Genomic DNA, 20,178 nt, shown 5'->3' with positions numbered 1-20,178 from the left:
AAGAGGGGGCGTGGCTACGATGATGCGATCATGTGGTCACGGCCCTGGCCCTGCCCCCAATATGGAGTCATTGCCCGGCCACGCCCCCCCCCCCTGCTGTATGCAGGCATTCAGCTCCCTCCCGGAAGGAGGGAGCTGAATGTCGGCAAGTATGGGCTTAATGCCTTTTGGGAAATGCCCCCTTTCATGTCCCATAAATTATGCACAAATAGGCCCAAAATGCAATGCGGGACTGCAGTTCTGCACTTTCATAGATGATCTTAAATGCACATAGAAAACACTCAGAATGAACACATAATTGTATGCATATTTGTAAGTTTGTACTATGCAGGCAACAAGGAGCAATGGTGCTATGCAATATAATGACAGTTGCAGTTTGCTTCCCATAAATGACCCTCATTTTTCCTGCAGTAAAATGCTGCTAAGTGCGCAAATGTGTGTAACCCATATGAACCAATTTAGATTGTAGTCGTCATTTTCCTAGTGCAGTTTAGAAAATGAAAGAAGCAAATGCTTAATTGGTTGTAATGGGCTACAGCAAATATGTGCACCTTGCACAATTGTATAAGAAATGTAAGAACCAGCGTGTCTTTAGATAGAATCTGATGAAACATAACAAACTAGCACTAACCGCATTTAGAAAAAGCTAAACTCAAATGTCTTTGCTATAATAACAACTTTCTAAAAAATAAAAAAATAAAACATGTCAAAGATTTGTGTTTTATTGCATTCAAGTCATTCTGTCACCATCAAATGGAAAAAAAATATATGTCAAGCAACTTTTAATAGTTAAAAGTCAAAATGTGTCAGTCACACCTAGTGCAGATCAGATCTGTGTGTGCATTGCAGCTTTAAGTACTGCACCTCCCTCTTGACCATCTGGTCTGGAATTTTTTATCCTCCCATTCTGTACAGACTGGATAAGGGCCAGATGGCATTTGTATTAATAGATGCCCTGCTTAGCTACTGGAGAGAAGCACTGAGGCAGCAGCTGCAGCCGCAGGACAGACCAAAGCCAGGGTGGGGACAGGAACACTGACACCAGACACCTGTAAATTATTCACTTGTGCAGTGAACACCCGCAGTGATTCCCCTGAGACTGGGATTTCTTTTGGGGAGCCCTTAGGCGAAGTAAGCAGAAGTCACCTTCAACAAGCAGAGGCAACAATGAGCAACAGCCAGGACACATGCACTGCTGGGCAGAATGAAGGTAACAGACTGCTTCTATCTATTCTTCCAGCATCAGTTCATTAGGCAGCATGCAGTAGCTTAGATCATAGACTACAGTAGTTTGATTTTCCAATGACAATAAGTGCATTTTCAATCATTTGTTTTCTTAATGGCATGTCTATAAGTAGTTTGCTTTTTTATGTAGGTTTACAGTGTATTGCTTTCCGTTCTGTATCTGTTCAGAACTTGGTACTGTATTTTGCACAAGGTGACACTTAAGGGAGTACAACATCTACTGACAGCTGAGTTGGCTGGTGAAAGAACCAACTTTGCAAAAGAACAGATTGTTATATAAATAAACTGCCTGCATTATGTTCAGCTACCGATTTATAAATGGTATGCATCAAAGGGCAAAAAACACTTTTTACTTTTCTGTGACATTATAAGGGACATTTATGAAAAACGTGTGCATAGTTTACTGCCATAAAAACTACTGTAACTCATAGGATTAAATCAGTTTATAAGTGTCATGTCTGCAGTACAGATTGCCAAATGTTTGATTGGTTGCTATGCGTACTGTACCTTATTTTGCACAGTTACCTGAAAACTCTTTTCCAGACGTTCCACTCCCCATATTTTATTTAGTCCTGTTAGAGGTTTTACACATAGTGAATTAGATCCACAAATCAAAACTGTCACTACTTAGGCAATGGTTAACATTAAGGCAATATAAATAAATGGGAACTGTCTAAGCAAGGTGAAACTTTGAAGTTTTATTGAATGCAGCCTATACTAGCAATATTGGATCAATAATCATTTTTTTTAGTTCTATGCTCCTAAAATATGAGTTTATGATATTATTAAAAGCAGAGATGTATGCGGACCCCTGTGATTTGGTTTTGGCAAAACCACCCTCAAATGTTATGGTTTTGGTTTTGGCAAAACCAACCTCAAGGGTTTTGGTTCAGACTCAGTTTTGGTTTTCAACTTCTTTAACCACTTGCCCGGCATGATCGCATCAGATGCATCCATACCAGACTGGGCTTTCCCTTACATGGTTGCATGTGATGCGACCAGTCAGAAATGCCCATTAGGCGACTGTGGGAAGCTAATCTTCCAGAAGCTGCCTATACCAGAGTGACCTGCTGGTCCCTCTGCAGCCTCAGCTTTCCCTCCAGTGTGTCCCGCTCACTGCTTGCCACGGTTATCGGGCACAAGGCAGCACCCCCCTCCCGACGCAGCTGCAGGGCAGCCATGATCATATTGCAAGCAGTGGCTCTTGTAGATGCAGCTGCTGCTGTATTTCCCCCAAGCAAACACACCCCCCCCCCCCCATGGTGACCTCCCTAAACCCACTAGATGCGGAACTGGAAGAGCTCCTGTACTGTGACCCCTTGTGACACGCGACAACAGGGGGAGGAGCAAGGGTCAGAACAGGGGGCAAAATGTTTACCATATATATATATATATATATATATATCATAAAAAAAGGGAAGGGGTGGAGCGCTCATATATAACGACTGGAATTCAACAGTGATTTATTGGCAGCTGACACAAGGGGATATCTGCTAAAAATCCCCTATAGAAGAACAAGAATGTAAAAAACACTAGTGTCTGCGCCTATAAACACCTGACCATATGAACAAACCAGAAAAGTAATATGAATGAATTTATTTCAATAACAATAGACCTGTTAGAACTGCAGCTCCTCAGGACATAAATTAAAACAATGCAGTGATATAATAAACCACTTTTGATACTGAATAAATTTAAAAAATGAATAACAAATAAAATGAACCAGTTCCTGGGTGGATGACAAAAGTTCCTCTGAATATAGAAATCTGGGTATAATGATTCAATAGAGATGGCAAACAATTGTCCCAGAGGTATAGGTTATCCGCATCTCCTTGGACAAAAAAAGGGGACTACTCACTGCTGATAAATTCAAGTTCCAAGTAAGCCAGTATGGATGGACATATGATGATTAATAAGAACCCGGTCAGCAGAAAATTCCACAGTGGCAATGATGGGCAAATAATAAGAGCCGCAAGGTCCGCAATGGTCTGTGACCGGGATAAACACTCCAGTGTGTGCAGTCTCCTGTAGCGGCAATTGTCCGTCTGAATTACGGAGCAGCAGTTCAGAAAAAGGTCAAAACCTTGCGCGTTTCTCCTCATTGAATGAGGTTTTTTCAAAAGGCAACATTATCCTTGTCACAGACCATTGCGGACCTTGCGGCTCTTATTCTCCACTCTGTGGCATTTCCCCGCTGTCACCACCACTTACCTGTTTTCAGCTGATCCTGGGTGTTGGAGCTTACATCACATCACCGCCTACCTGTTCCAGCTGATCCCGAGTGTGAAAGTTTACATTACCGCTCCTTGCCCTCTGTTGTCTGCAGGCAGCGGACATCATCTTGTCCGTGGGATCGATATTCTGAGACGGTGCATACCAGCCCGGAGTCTGGAGACTCTTGTAACGGGTAGGCTGAATTTCTATTTGCCCTTCATTGCCACTGTGGAATTTTCTGCTGACCGGGTTCTTATTAATCATCATATGTCCATCCATACTGGCTTACTTGGAACTTGAATTTATCAGCAGTGAGTCCCCTTTTTTGGTCGAAGGAGATGCGGATAACCTATACCTCTGGGACAATTGTTTGCCATCTCTATTGAATCATTATACCCAGATTTCTATATTCAGAGGAACTTTTGTCATCCACCCAGGAACTGGTTCATTTTATTTGTTATTCATTTTTAAAATTTATTCAGTATCAAAAGTGGTTTATTATATCACTGCATTGTTTTAATTTATGTCCTGAGGAGCTGCAGTTCTAACAGGTCTATTGTTATTGAAATAATATTCATTCATATTACTTTTCTGGTTTGTTCATATGGTCAGGTGTTTATAGGCGCAGACACTAGTGTTTTTTATATATATATATATATATCATAGATGGTGTAATGGTTAGCATTACTGCCTCACAACACTGAGGTCGTGGGTTCAATACCCACTGCGGCCCAAACTGTGTGGAGTTTGTATAATATTCTCCCTGTGCTTGAGTGGGTTTCCCCGGGTACTCCCACACTCCAAAAATATACTGGTAGGTTAATTAGCTCCCCACAAAATTGACCATAGTGTGTATGTTTGTGAGCATGTGATAGGGAATATAGATTGTAAGCTCCACTGGGGCAGGGACAGATGTGAATAGTAAGATAATGGTAAAGTGCTGCAAAATATGTGTGCGCTATATAAATAACAGGTAATAAATAAAATAAATACTGTATACACACATGTATATGTAATGGAAACAATAAATGTGATTAGAAGTGGTCTTGGGTTCCTTGGCACTCTAAATTGGCTGGCGATAAAATGTCAAAAATTCTTTAGTACCACTCTCAGATACTTAAAATATGTATGACTAAATACTTTCTATGACAATTCAAGTGCGTACGGTTCCCAACTATTATTATTATTATTATTATCCTTTATTTGTATGGTGCCACAAGGGTTCCGCAGCGCCTTACATAGTACATAAACATAGTGCACAAACATAGTACATAGACATAGTACATAGACAGTTGAGCAGAACAAGAAAACAGTGTCATACAGTTTAAGACAATGCAATACAAGTACATGGTATATAAACACTGCTGCAACAGAAGCAGGATGGCAAAAGTCACGGGTTAGGTGCTTTTGAGTATAGAGCAGATAATATAAGTAAAGAAAGGATAAGCACAAGAGGAAAGAGGGCCCTGCTCGTGAGAGCTTACATTCTAGAGGGGATGGGCAAACAGACAGGGGTGACACGGATGGGGTAGACAGTGAGCATTGGACAGAGGGTTAGGATGACAGATGGGTGGATTCCTATTTTACAGTATGTGTGGAAGTCATTTGAATTAAGATTTATGCCACTGATATTCTACTTTAAGAGGCAGTTTTTGTAGGTGTCTGTGGAAAGCCATGGCTGTTATATCAGTTTACGTGAAGTCTGACGGGTAGCTGAAGCCACTTCATGAAGGGCTATTTAGAGAGTTTGGTTAACGTATAAACCAGCAGTCTCAGGTAAATGTAGAATTTGGTAAAAGTAGTTATTGTAAAGAGATGTTCAGAAGTAAAATAATAAGTTGTGATCAAGTGTGAATTCTATAAGGCACATTTATTGATTTGGAGGGTGAAGGGAGACATGTGAGGTTTGCAGGATATTTATTCCATAGCAAATCCGCTGTATGTGTGGGGGGTCTGGAGTTGGTGATATGTCACCAGATAATAAAAGCAGAAGGATGGAGAAGTAGATATAGTTGTAGGTGTGTAAAAAAATTTTATAGTGACACAATGAGGCTGTAATAGTCAATTTTTGATGAAAAGAAATCTCATGAGTTTTTAGAGGAGGTGAGTGACTCAATAGGGCGGCAGTGTGCCCAGAGAGGTGAGATGCAGGGAGAGTTAGGGATGTTATATCCTTCGAGAAAATACAAAGGAGGGAGTTGCAAAAAAGAAATGTGTAGTACATGGTGAGTTTTAGGTTTGTTATTTTTTAGACAAATTTTAAAGTAATGGTATCTTAATCTGAAATTACCTTAGATGTTGGTCATTGTTTGTTCAACTGTTTGATTAACTGTTATGTAATCACACTTTGTGCATTTAACACTTGGTGTTTTTAACCCCAGCTGCAAACAGCCCCAGCTGCCCCTAGACTGAATATAAGGAGTGGTAACCCTTGATTAAGACAGGCTGCAACTGACTCAATTGGCTTGCTGATCAAAGGAGATAACTTGCTCTGAGTTGGAGCAAAAACCAGGCCAGATATATACCATAAACTATGCTTCACTGACCAATACAGACTATACAGGAAGAGAAAAAAAAAATAAAAAAATCTATGCAAGAGATACAGTCACATACATTTGAATCCACACACGATTGCAAGCATGAGGTTCTATGCAGAATATCGGTGCAATAAGCAAGATGAGACAGTCACATACATTTGAATCCACACACGATTGCAAGCATGAGGTTCTATGCAGAATATCGGTGCAATAAGCAAGATGAGACAGTCACATACATTTGAATCCACACACGATTGCAAGCATGAGGTTCTATGCAGAATATCGGTGCAATAAGCAAGATGAGACAGTCACATACATTTGAATCCACACACGATTGCAAGCATGAGGTTCTATGCAGAATATCGGTGCAATAAGCAAGATGAGACAGTCACATACATTTGAATCCACACACGACTGCAAGCACGAGGTTCTATGCAGAACATCGGTGCAACAAGCAAGATGAGACAGTCACATACATTTGAATCCACACACGACTGCAAGCATGAGGTTCCATGCAGAACATCGGTGCAATAAGCAAGATGAGACAGTCACATACCTGAGGGATGAAATGAAATAAACAGATGATTAGTCCATATTCATGCAGGATAAATGTTTGATTAACTGTTATGTAATCACACTTTGTGCATTTAACACTTGGTGTTTTTAACCCCAGCTGCAAACAGCCCCAGCTGCCCCTTGACGTACTGTACTGATGTTGGGGTCCCGTGTATGTCAGTCGGTCTCAGTCGGTGGTACTCTCATTTATATGAAAACCTGCTCCTGGCTGGCTCATTGGCAAGGCTGCAGTCCAATTGCACCAATGTTTGATGTAGGACGCTGTCCAGGGACCTCTGCTGCCCAAGGGCTAACACACAATATATGTATATGTGTGTGTGTGTGTGTGTGTGTATATACAGTATATATGTGTGCAGATTATTTTTTAGAAACTATGAATATTTTTTCTCCAAAATGTCCCCAAAATGTAAATTTTTTTTAATAATCATTATGTAATTAAAAGCTATTTAACCATGATTTTAAATTTAAAATAGCTCTTATTTACATAATTTGCTAATAAAAAAAATCGACAATTTTAGGGACATTTAAGGAAAAAAAAATAAAATTAGCCAGTTAAGTAGTAAAATTTTTAAAAACAGCTAAAATCATGAAATTTAGACCTTTTCACATGCAATCCAAAACCCGAGACTCAGATTATAAACCCAAGTTCCAAATTTACAGCAGACCTAATCCTGGACTCGGTTCTTCTCGGAACTCCAAAAGTAATCCAAGACGGGACTTGAAAAGTTTGGGTGTGTTCGTTTTTCAGGAAAACCGAACTGCACATCTATATTTAAAAATATACAATGTTATTTTCCCATAAATAGCTAGCACTAATTGTAAAACATAATTAAAGCAACATTAACGTCAGAAAGTCAGTGAAAGGTACTCATTGCCTACTGTTCCTGAGATTTTGACCAATAACTCTCAGGCCCTTACTGTAGGTCATAGAGTTAAGCCCTTATAGATGCTGTATGAAAATGTTTCTGTCTGTAACTGACACCAATTCATTTCACTTTGCTGCTAGGTGCTGGGAAACAGTTACACTGTATGCTAACTTCCAGCAATTCCAGAAGAATAAACATTATCAATAAAAGTTTTAAAGTGGAAGTATAATATATAAGCATCCCCAGAAAGCAAGATACTCTGTGTCACTTTTCTATGCACGTTTATGAACTTGCTTGAAATGTATACAATCTGGCGAGCTGTGTCATATGCCTTTACGACTGACACTTTCCAGAAGTATACAATTTTTTTTTAGCATTTAAAAACCAATAGTTTAGAAGCAGTAAGTGATGCATCTCAAGAAATGTGCACAATACCAACTTCTCTTCAAAGACCAGTCTATATGCACATTTCTTCATCCAGCTTAATAACTCTTTGAAATTTGACCCCCTGCCCCCCAACATATGATATAGCTCATTTCATAAACATCAGAAATGCTTTTATTTTAAGGGACACATCTTAATTTTAAATTATAACTTACATGTGTATGTTTGCAGCTGTTCATTTGCATTCTAAATTGGGCAAAAGGTTAGCAAAGTACTTTCAAGTTTTAATTAACACTATCTTCTAAGTCAGTGGTTCCTAAACTTTTTTGAGCCGCTGCCTCCTTGTTTCCATAAACATATCTCTAGAGCGAGGGCCGGACTAAGGGTTGTGGTGGCCCTCTTGCACCAATCTTGTGTGGGACCCTATCAATATAATTGTATTAAAAGTATATACATATGTATATTTGTGCAGGAGAGCTGCATGGGCAGGCAGGCAGGACAGAGCGTGGATGTGCTAGGGCAGGTGCGCAGACACTGCCCCGACACGCCAGGATACAGGGAGCACTGAGTGGGCCAGGATCTCCATCTCCACCCTGAGGCCTTTCCAGAGCACAAATACAGTCAGCAGGGCAAACGCAGGATTTTTCTGGGGGAAGGGGGGGATGTGTGTTACATACACATACACACATGTATATACAGCAGGTAAAATAAGTATTGAACACATCAACATTTTTCTCAGTAAATATCTTTGTAATGGGGCTATTGTAATGAATGTTATTTAATAGCATTTATTTATATAGCATATTGTATATTTATGCAGCACTTTTCAGAGAATATTTATCGATTAACATCAGTCCCTGCCACAGTGGAACTCAAACATGGAGAGAATGTGCAAAGGGGGCGATTCAGACCCGCTCGCTGGGCTGCGCTCGCTCGTAGCCAGCGGATTGTTGCAAACTGCGCATGCGTGAAAGACGCAGTGCACAAACTAGTCACAGTGATCGGGAGACGATCGCTCTCAGCATACAGCCAGCCCACTAGTTTGAGTGACAGAATGGGCCATTTGTGGGTGGTGACAGGGGAAGGACAAAGGAAACGGAGGTGTGGATGTGCAAACGCAGGTTTGTCAGTGTGGTGATTTCTTCGTTGGCTATTTTAGGCGGGAAAGAATGACAGGTTACCTATTAGCGCTGTGAATATTGGTTTACTCTTTGTTTCGCTCACCTTCATTGACTGTTTATGTCTGCTGGACCACCCTGCCGGGGGGCAGCCTCATCGCCTTGTCGGGTGGGTAGTCAAAGTAGAAGGCTTGAGTGGACTTGTTGTGGTTAGAGTGTTTATAGTGTTGGGTTTGGGCTGTTGTTAGCCGTTCTTTCTTTGCCACCATACTTAAATTAATTTAATTAAATTTAGTAACTGATTTCATTCATTTGTCATTTAAATAAAATAGCTAACAAATTCTGCCAAATACAAGTCTCTGTGTCTTTATTTCAATTGGGTATGTGTTATTATCGCTGATCACACACGGGTCAATCCTCAGTCGATAGGAGGTTTAAAGGGCATGCATAATTAAGATGCAGTGTCAGCAGACACATCATACGAGTGAAATAAAGACAGCAGCACTCGCTGTGCTTGCGGTAGGCTAGGGTCTACCTCAAGCACTGCGTGCTGGTTCGATGTCGCCCGATGGTACCAATGTTCTAATACACTTCCTGGATATGATGTCTGAAAGTGGGCATCTTTTGTCTAGGCTAGTGGGCATCTAACTTCACCCGGCAATCGCACATTAAGACATAAGGGGCGTCCTGATGTCTTAATGAAAACCGAACCGCACATTTCTACTTTGGGTACTACCCCTCTAGGTTGCGTAAAATAATTTTCAAGGTGAAGGTTCTGCAGGCTCCTTCTAATTTATAGAAACCTCCAAACACAGTATGCACTGTTTGAAGATCATTAGTATACCATATTTATCCCTGACACACTGTATATGCAATAGACCATTCCTTACTGTTTATGGTTATCACTTCTCCAAAAGAATCTAGTTCAGAATCTACTCAGAATCCAAGGAGAGCAAACATAACATTCTTGTTCATACTGCATGTCTAGATTTAATGCAAATTTCAATTGATAAACTTTTCTTAAGACAAGGAACTTCAAAACATATATGATCGTGTTATAATATAATAGGACTTGTAATTCAGCTATAGATTTTCTTTACATGACCTGCATTTCTGAAAGCTAATCTAAATCACCCTTATCTTGTATTTACACACATTACAAAGTGTTGCATATACTGTAACTGACGCATTTACGCTTTTTGTATATAACAAAGTCATGCACAACATTGGAATTGTGTTACAGAATTTGTTTGCCCAGTCCACATTGTAGATATTTTTCCAAATAGTTTAAACCTTGAAATTAAATCTTTAATTGTACATTATCAAGCAAATATACAGGGGCGGCTCAAGGCATGGGCTGACAGGGCCGTCGCCCGGAGCGCCGTGGCCTGGAGGGCGCTGATTGAACTGATCTGGCTTGGGCCGCAATGGGCTTATCTTCCAGCGCAGACATGGCCTGGGGTTCCCCTGGACACTCCTCCGCTTTGCCGCTCCAGCCCTCCTAGCTGGCAACTCGTATTGATAATATGAAACTGTATTATAGAGGTCATTTATGTGTCATAAAATTATACAGACTCTCTAGGTATCTTGGGCAGAAAATGCATTTCAATTCTGATTTTATACAGTGATGTAGCACAGTAACTTAATTGTGTGCTCTTACTAATAACAGTAAGGTAATTTGTATTAATAATAAAATGTACAGCCATTGTTATTGTTGATGGCTGACTTATATCTACAGTAGCAATAGCCCCACTTCAGTCTATGCTGCTGCTCAGTGATGGCTCAAGTCCCCTACTGACAAGGCTGTTGCCCGAGCACTGTAGCCTGGAGAGACCCAGCCGCTGGCTGAACCTCTGGCCTGGGCTGCACTGCACTTATCTTCCGGTTCAGACACAGCCCGGTCTGACCTGACCTCACTTGGGTAGCCTTAGATATTTACTGTTTCCATTTCTATCTCATCACTCATGTAACACATTAATCCTTCGCCTCTATACTAATGCATCTCTGCTATAGTAAGACATTACCCTCCTCACCTGTGCACTAATACATTCCTCTCCCTCACCTCTGTAGTAACACATTTCCCTCCCTCGCCCCTGTTGTAACACATTCAACATTCCCCTCCCTCACCTGTGTAGAAATAGAATCCCTCCCCCACACCTGTAGTAACACATTCCCCTCCCTCACAGCTTTAGTAACACATCATCCTAACTCACACCTGTAGTAACTTGTTCCCCTCCCTCACCTCTGGAGTAACACATTCCCCTCCCTCACCTCTGTAGTATCACATTAACCCGCTAACCCCTGTAGTAACACATACCCCTCCCTCGCCCCATAGTAACACATTTGACATTCCCTTTCCTCACCTGTGTAGTAACATATTCCATTCCCTCACCTGTGTAATAACACATACCCCCATACCTGTGTAGTAACATCTTACCTTCCCTCACTTCTATAGTAACATATTCCTCTACCTCATTTGTGTATTAACAGATTTCCCTCTTCCTCTATAGTAACACATCCCCCTCTCTCTGCTGTTATAACAGATTTTCCTCTCTCACCTTTGTAGTAACACATTCCCTTCCCTCACTATTCAAATAGGTGAGAGATACCAACTGCCAGTGATGTTTGGCAGCACTTGGGATGACAGTTGGTGTTTGAATTCTGAACAGTGCTGCAGCCACGATGAGACAGTCAGGCAGGACATTGCACAGGGGGAGGAAACACTTTAGTCCTTTTCACCCTCTTAGGAGTCGAATTTACAAAATTCCCTTCTTTGTGGGAACCTGTGTCACAGAAGGAATATAACCCCCAATTTTCATGTTTCTAGGTCTAGGGGTTTGGGCTGGGCATTGATGAGTCAGTCAGTTAGTCAGCCAGTTAATCAGGACATTTTAGCATAAACCGCTCTCATGTATGGTGTCCAGGCATGAAGGTGCCTCACACCTTCCCCCCGTGCCTCACACCTCACCTAAAGCAATGTTAAGGAGGGGGGCAGAGGTTAAATGTCTAAAGCTCATTAGTATTGGACGGATGCAATTTGGTTACCTGTTACATATTATACATATTATTAAGGGGGGAACGCTTTCATGGTTTAGGATGGTCTCTGTATGGAGTTTCCTGGGCCCACAATGCCCCTTCATGGGCCTTAACCCATTTAGTGCCAGTGGGGAAATGTGTATTCCTGCAGGGAAAGGATTCCCTTGTTTAACCTGTTCAATTTCAGCTTTGTGTGGGCTATCTGATGGTGGATAATGTCCCTGCTTAGGTAATTTTCCCTAAAGATATATATATATATGTTTAGCCTGGTTAACCCTCCTATTCCTTCCGCCAGCGTGTGTGAGTGAGTCTATGGGAGCAGTGTGTGTGTGAAGCTACCGGAATAGAATGTATGTGAGACTATGGGGACAGCATGTACAGTTAGAGGCTATGTGTGAGAGACTATGAAGGCAGTGTGTGTGCGAGTTATGGAGCAGCGCGTGTAAGACTATGGCAGGAGCATGTGTGTGAGTTATGGAGCAGCGCGTGTAAGTCTATGGCGGCAGCATGTGTGTGAGTTATGGAGCAGCGTGTGTAAGACTATGGAGGCAGCATGTGTGTGAGTTATGGTGCAGCGCGTGTGAGGCTATGGGGGCAGCATGCGTGTGAGGCTGTAGGGGCAGCATACGTGTGAGGCTATGGGAGCAGCATGCATGTGAGGCTATGGGGGCAGTGTGTATGGCTCATGATAAAAAATGGTCTGTTACAGTGTTTCTCTGTGCCGCACTGCCTCCTGATGTTGCGCGGGTATCCTGAGAACACTCCTATCAGCTGCATAGACTGCAGAGTGTCTGTCTGGAGCATCTAAAGGATGCTCCAGCAGCGCTACAGCAGTGAACCAGGCTGCAGGGTGCTGTTAGTCCAAGCACACCGCTAGCTAGAAGCAAAGGCCATGGGGCGGCGATGATGCCTCCTACAGAGCACTGGTCACACACCCCTAGTTATGGCCCTGATTGTGCACAATAAATGTGTCTTAAAATATTCACAAAATACATTAATCAGTCTAGCTACAAACCATAATGCTAATGTTAGCTATCCTGTTCATTTTACTTGGATGCAGTAGGTGAGCTAAGCCGTTAAAAAATAGTTCATGTTTACAGATGATGATAGCAAAAAGTGTCTATAACATTGGGAGAACATTTTCAAAGGAAGCCTATTCAAGGACAAAAACGTAAGTGTATTTTAGTTAGTGGATGTGATCAGTTTATAAAACATGGCATCTTGAGGACAATGGCAATATAATGCACGTTATACTGTATTGAATTAAATTAAACTCTATAAATGTCAGGTTTATTTAAACTCTTTTTTGTGCATTGATTTTACAAAGGGGATCAGAGAGGTTGTATATTACAATGTAAGAATTTAAGAATGCTGGAGAAGGATTTATATAGTGCTAATTTCTTAAATTGTTTAACTTGTTACATACTGGTGAAATAAGATGCGAAGTGGAAAGATAAAACAGGAGTGAACGGAGAATTATCAGAACTGTCTTTAGGGGAGTTGCAGAAGGGTCTGCTGTTTGCTTGCAAGTAGGGCAGAAGGTCAGTTGATGGAAGTCTGTGAGAAGTTGTGATGCCAGGTCTTACTTCAACTATGTGGCTGTTATCTGTGTATTGCTGGCCCTAATTATTATTATTATCCTTTTTTATATATGGCGCCGCAAGTGTTCCGCAGCGCTTTACAAAGTACATAAACAAACAAGTGAACAAGAAACTGGTGACTTACATTACAATACAATACAGGAAAAGGACATGGTTTGTACACATTGCTGCATTAGTGATCATAACACTCACAATAAGCAGCAGGGAGTCAGCAATCAAGTATTAGATGCCCTTGTAGGGAATAAGGACTAGAAGAAAGTATAAGGAGAAGCACATTAGGGAAGAGGGTCCTGCCCATGAGAGCTTACATTCTAAAGGGGAGGGGCAGAAAAACAGTCCTGACACAGATGGGGTAGAAAGGGAGGAAAGAGCATGTAGTAGTGGGTTAGGATGAGAGCTATTATGCCTTGATAAAGTAGTGAACTAATCAGAAATTATGTAGCAAAAGGCTTAAAAACAGAAAATATTTACAAACCACATTCAGATATACAGTAGTAGTAAACACATTAACAACCAATTTTTAAACAATGAGCTACCCCATGAGCAGTTGTGCTACGTATCTAGTTATCTAGTTGAGCGATAAATACTATGGCTTTCAATATGCTCACCAATACAGGATTGACGGTGACCTCAGACTACATGTAGTACAAGTAGTTTAAATATTATATCTCCACAGTAGACAACCCTATATTATTTCCTTACTTTGGGTAAGTACAGTTTAACAGATTTGCTTACACACAAAATATGTTCAGTGATTTTTTTCTATGACCCAAAGGGTTGAAGTTGCCTAAAGGATACATAAAAAGGGGCAGACTAGATGGGCCAAGTGGTTCTTATTAGAGATGTGCGCCGACCCTCGTATTTTGGTTTTGGATCTGGATCTCCCCTGGTTTTGTATCTGAATCTGGTTTTAAATTTTTTTCCTTGGTGTTTTGTTTTCGTGTTTTGGTTTTGGATCTGGATTTTTTTCTTTAAAAAAATAAAAAAAACAGCTAAAATCACATAAAATGTGCCTTTTTTGTTTCTACAGTATTAATAACCTCAATAACATTTATTACCACTCGTTTCCAGTCAATTTTGGTTACCTCACAGCTCACAATATTGATTCTTTTTCATCTAGTTAAAGGGCCAAAAGATTGTATCCAGCTTGCTGGCTCAAAACTGATTGATATAATTATTAATAGAGTTGAGGACTGTGCAAAGATGATGGTTGAGGATTGAAGATATGGGCCTTCATAGAGGACAAGGAAGTTGACGGCCTTGCATTATCATGATAACTGCTGGCAGCAGCTACAACATGTGCTTCTTGGCCTTGCTCTCCTGTCATGTGACAGCCCTCCATATTTTCTGTGGTCTTGAAGCAGTGTCACAAGCACCAATAGTGTAGCCGAGTTGCGGTTACAAAATTCACACACGTGCAGTTTTGCGCACACAGAAAAAAAATATACAAAAGACACAATTTTTTTTTTCCGGGTCCAGAACTTGGGCCCAGGGCACAGATTGGTGACGACTGGAGTTGGGCAGCACTAGGTTGCATTGCTGTATCTTGTGTGGCTAAGCCTAACACGCACACACACACAGAAAATAAATAGACCAAAGACACTATTTTTGGGGGGAGGGGGGTTTTGGGTCCAGAACTTGGGCACAGTGCACAGATTGATCACGACTGAAGTCGGGCAGCACTAGCTTGTGTTGCCGACTTGCTAGATCTTGTACGGCTAAGCCTAACACACACAGACACACAGACAATTATTAGAAAAAAAGACAATTGGTTTTAATTTTTGTTATGCTCCAGAACTTGGGCCCAGAGCACAGATTGATCACTACTGGAGTCGGGCAGCACTAGCTTGCAACTTGCATCGCTGGCTGGATCTTGTGCAGTTTGCGGTTAAGCCTAACACGCACGCATGCACACACACACAGAAAAATATAAAAGACACTTTGATTGATTTTTTTTTACTATATATCTTTTTTTTTTTTGAGTCCACAACTTGGGCCCAGATGGATACATCACAAGCCCAGATGTATCTACAGTTCTGCACCAGCCCAGATGGACACAGCAGACATGAAAAACACCAGCCCAGGACACAGCAGACAGCACAGACAGCCCAGATGGATCAGCAACAGCCCAGATGGACACAGCAGACAGCACAGTGACCGCTGTCACAGACACCAGCCCAGAATGGATCAGCAGTCACCAGCCTAGGACACAGCAGACAGCACCAGCACCTCTCCCAGCCCTACACTACCCACCCTCCCTGTTCAGTCTCCACAGCCGGAGTGAAATGGCGTCCGTCGCGTGGTCCCTTATATACTACATCATAGAGATGAAAGCTTGCGAACCGCGAGATTACGTCGCTATGGTTTTGCCTCGATTTGAGAAATCCGAGTAAGGCGAGAACATCCGAGCCTGCTTGGATCCGACTCGGTTCTGCTAAATTCGGGTGGGTTCGGATCTCTGGAAACTGAACCCGCTCATCTCTAGTTCTTATCTGCTGTCAAATTCTATGTTTCTATTTTTCTGCTAGACCTGATTTATGTTTTCGGTTGCCCTCAATATTTACATTCTGAGGCATTTTAGAGACTTATATATTATAAAGGGAGCATTCCAGAGACCTATATGCAATATAGGTAGCATTGCAGATACTGTTATACAATAAAGAGAGCATTACAGTAACTGATATGAAATGCAGATGCGCTCCATACATATACAATACAGATGCTGCAGTGGCAGAGGAACTGGCAGGCCCCCTTGTATATTCAGTAGAGCAGGACAGTGGCATCACTTACCTTACTTGTACCCGGTGCGGTGGTCGGTCCGGGATCCATGCATTCACAGGCGGAAAGGGGGCATGGCTTTGTCCCACAAAGCCACGCCTACTCATGTTTGACAGTCTTGCCCCCGTCCTCAGCAAACAATGGGCAGGGGAGAGGTTAGGGGCTGCCCAGTAGCTACTTTGCTGCTCCGCTGAGTAATCCCGGGTCAGCGCAGCAGCAACTGCTGGACAGCCAACAGCCCCTGCCTCTCACTGCAGTGTGGCTGGCTGCTCGGTGGCATCATTTGAGAGGTGACACCAAATTAGCAGAGCAGCTCTGCTATTTTGGTGTTTCCCCCTTGGATGGTGTCACCCCGTGCGGCCCGCACCCCCCTTGTGATGCTATTGGAGCAGGACCTCCAGTATAATAAGTAACGTTTATCACTTTAGGTATTTTTTGGGACAAACAGTAATAAATTGCACGGAAATTATTTTTATATTGCTGATAGCTGTAATTTTAATAGAAAGGCCTCTATGACTCAGTTGTCAAAAATGTGTGTTACCAGTACATGTAATGCAATTGCAGGTTGTACCCTGTTCCCAGTAAATCATGTGTGTGAGCACACTGATTACAATAGACTTCTATATCAATTATTTTGTTACTTCTCAATAATCCCATGGTAGGGAAATCTATATCACTCAGAATGTGACAAGTGCAAATGTTTGATGGACACAAGAAAAAGGGAGTTAGAGCAAATCAGCAACTGTGTAAATTATGTAGTTAAAACACTTCTGAATTATGGCCCCCATTTAGTAACTAGTTTTTACACCAAAACGAGTGATAAATGTCACTGTGTATGATAAGTGGTGCTCCAGCCAATCAGCTCCCAACTGTCATTTTTCTAACAGTTGACAGTTGGGAGCCGATTGGCTGGAGCACATTTAACATAAACTGTGAAATGTATCACTCGTTTTGGTGATAAAACTCATTACCAAATGAGGCCCCATATCTGTTGATGCCTCCTTTCCATGCTGCACCCTCAGTGGTGGACAAATCAGCAGGCATTGGAGGAGATGTATGAACCAACAAAGTGGCATCAGAGCACATTATGTCTGATACCACTTCCCCCCAATGTATGATTGGAGGGTTGGGCAGTGAATGACAGGGATGCTATGTGCCCCTGTCATTATTGGTGTTGCTATCTACAAGATAGCAGCGCTGATGGGCAGGGCTATGTATGAACCGTCAGTTTGCGTTACCGTTCCACCAGCTGCAGCTATCGCTATCGACAGCCGCAGCTTGGTGATGCACTATACCCACAGCAGGGAAGCACTGTCCCTGCTGCATGGGCTGTCGATTCCAGTGCTGCACGCGGAATCTCGGGATGCTTTTGAGATCTCACGCATGATCAGTGGAGCCTGCCGGGACTGAGACACAGAGCATCAGCACTAGGCTGATGCGCTGTGAGCTCTAGCGGGGATCGCAGGAGGGGGGAGTTATCACTGACCCGCCCAGGCAGAGGAGATGTTAATTAATCTCATTATTAGCGCTTCCTGCTTTTCCTCTTTATCGAGGTGAAGTAGGAAGCATTATAGCAGCACGTTAAGTGCTGCTATAATACATTTCCCCCAATACAGTATGTTATTTGTTAGGACTTTGGGTTTCATTCAGACCCGGTTGCAAGCGTGGAGCACTCGCAACCGGGTCGATGTTTAGGCCCTGCACACACGCAGCGGCCGCACTGCATGTGTGCAAGTCCCGGAGCGAGAGAGAAATTCTCTCGGTCCGGAGCTCACTACAAAAGGGGCGGCTGTCAATTTGTAGGCGGGTGGGGGGGTGGTTTCACAAACGGAGGCGTTCCTGATGGAACACCTGCTGTTTTGTGGGCGGCCGCACTGACATCAGCAGTGATGTCAGTGGGGAGCTTCCTGCTCGATCAGAGCAGGAAGCTCCCTGGGGCTTGCAGTTGCCGAGACCCAACCTTAGGGTCTCGTCGCAAGCCCCAATGGTCGCGATTGTCTTGACCATCGCGACCATCACCCTGGTCTGTCGCTGAAGCTGTGGGTGGTAACCCACAGTTTAGCTGGCGACCAGGAGGCCACACTAAAAAAACAAGCGGCCGCCCTCATTCAGAACGAGCGCTCACTTCTTGCGAGCGCCTCTGAATGAGGGCCATTGTCCTTATCATTTTTCTGGCCTGCAGTACCTCAGTGCTACCAGAAGTGCTGCAGTTTTGTTTTTACATTTTCTCCTCACATGTAGGAGTTCATCTGTTTTCCAAGTTTAATCATGTGCACCCAGGGGTGTAGTGAGGATGGTTCCAGAGGAGCATGGACAGAGGGCGCCATCCAGGGTTCCGGAATTCATGGGGCGCTGCACAGTGTGATGGCCACCTGTTAGTTTTATCTCGGTTTGTTTGCTCTATATACTAAATAAGTTATGGATCTGAGATCCGTTTCTACATTTCATGCTCCCTCCAACTGCCCAGAATGACTCCTCTCCTGTGTGATCATCTTCTGTCACCTCCCCTTTACTGTCAGATTGATTGCATCAACTTCTCATCTCTTTAATACCTTCCCCTCTCTACCCTGTGATCGGCTCATTGCCACTGTCCACTCCTCTCTTATTGGCTTCTGTCACCACCCCTCTCCTCTCCTTTTTTATTGGCTTCTGTCACTGGCCCTCTCTGATTGGGTTTGCCCTTCCCCTCTCCTTTCATATTGGCCTCTGTCACCTCCCCTCTCTGATTGGCACTTTCCTCTCCCCTCTACTCTTTGATCACCTCCCTCCTTCACTCCTCATTCATTCATTGTGCTTCAATGGACTTAATAGTTACAGATCTGAGGTAAAATCCTAAACTTCGATTATAAATTATTAGTTTAAAAAGAGTCACTGCTTTGCTATTTAAAGAAATGAGGTGTTCCCTGGCATGACCACACAGTGCTATTTGTAAGGAGACGTGAAATAATAATAATGGTGGTAGATCGAACATGGTTAGTAGTACTCACATTTATATAGGTGCAATGTAAATTTGCAAAGTAGAAGCATAGCTAAGAAGGGAGCTTCACATAGGTGTTCCCACTCCAGTGAAAGCTGCTTGGGGCAGTAATTGCAGTAATAAGCTGTGCACCCTGTGGAATTTCACTCTAGCACATTTATTCTATCAATTTAAGTTAAATGATCAGAATATATAATATCATCTGCTCTATTGACTAATAACAATGATTCAAAGGAGATAAAAGTCAGATCCTAAGTGCTATACATAAATAAGGCAGTACCAGAGCAGCTACCCCTTAATGTCAGATCCCCAAAGCATTCTATTCCCCCAATTGGACCTCTATGCCCAGCACGATACTGCCACTGTTTGCTGTTTTTCTCTTCACTTCAGTGTTCTCCTACAGACTGGCCATACCCCACTGGCTCAGTTCAGTACAGGGGAGGGCGCCATGACATGCACTTTCTATGGGCACTGTGGTTCTACACTACTCCTCTGCCTGCACCTGCCAACTGCTATAGAGTCCTGCCCATCACCATGCACCTTGCTGGTAATTGATTGTTCTCACTGGAAAGTATTTGTTATGTTTGAGGTTACAGTCTCTCCAGTCATTCTGATGTCATGTTCCTTTGATCTCCAGCTCACCATTTGTCTGCACTTCCCAAGTTAAGTTTACATGTGTCTGTGAAAACCTGCAACGCCTGATACAATCTGCTACACCTGATACTATGGCTTTGTTACTCAAGACTCAGCTCATCAGCATTCCTGCTCTTGTGATTCATTTTTTGGACTTTCTATCTTTGCCATGTCTGTAGAAACCTGTATTGCAGTAAACGTGCATGATGACCT

General features: G+C 42.6%; 1 protein-coding gene across 1 annotated transcript in view; it reads left to right on the top strand.

Annotated features, from left to right (window-relative positions):
* Positions 1-1,077: 1,077 nt before the first annotated feature.
* Positions 1,078-20,178, top strand: part of GADL1 (GAD like acidic amino acid decarboxylase 1) — a 396,024-nt gene continuing 376,923 nt past the window's right edge. The window contains exon 1 of the mRNA XM_088463515.1: positions 1,078-1,210. Within this exon, the coding sequence (XP_088319641.1) occupies positions 1,168-1,210 (43 nt within the window). The 5' untranslated portion in view covers positions 1,078-1,167. The remainder of the gene's footprint in view (positions 1,211-20,178) is intronic.

Source organism: Taudactylus pleione, unplaced genomic scaffold, assembly GCF_031769625.1.
Source record: "Taudactylus pleione unplaced genomic scaffold, aTauple2 ptg000053l, whole genome shotgun sequence".
NCBI lineage: Eukaryota > Metazoa > Chordata > Amphibia > Anura > Myobatrachidae > Taudactylus > Taudactylus pleione.
Note: the sequence above shows the minus strand (reverse complement) of the source record. Positions and strands in the feature narration are given on the sequence as shown.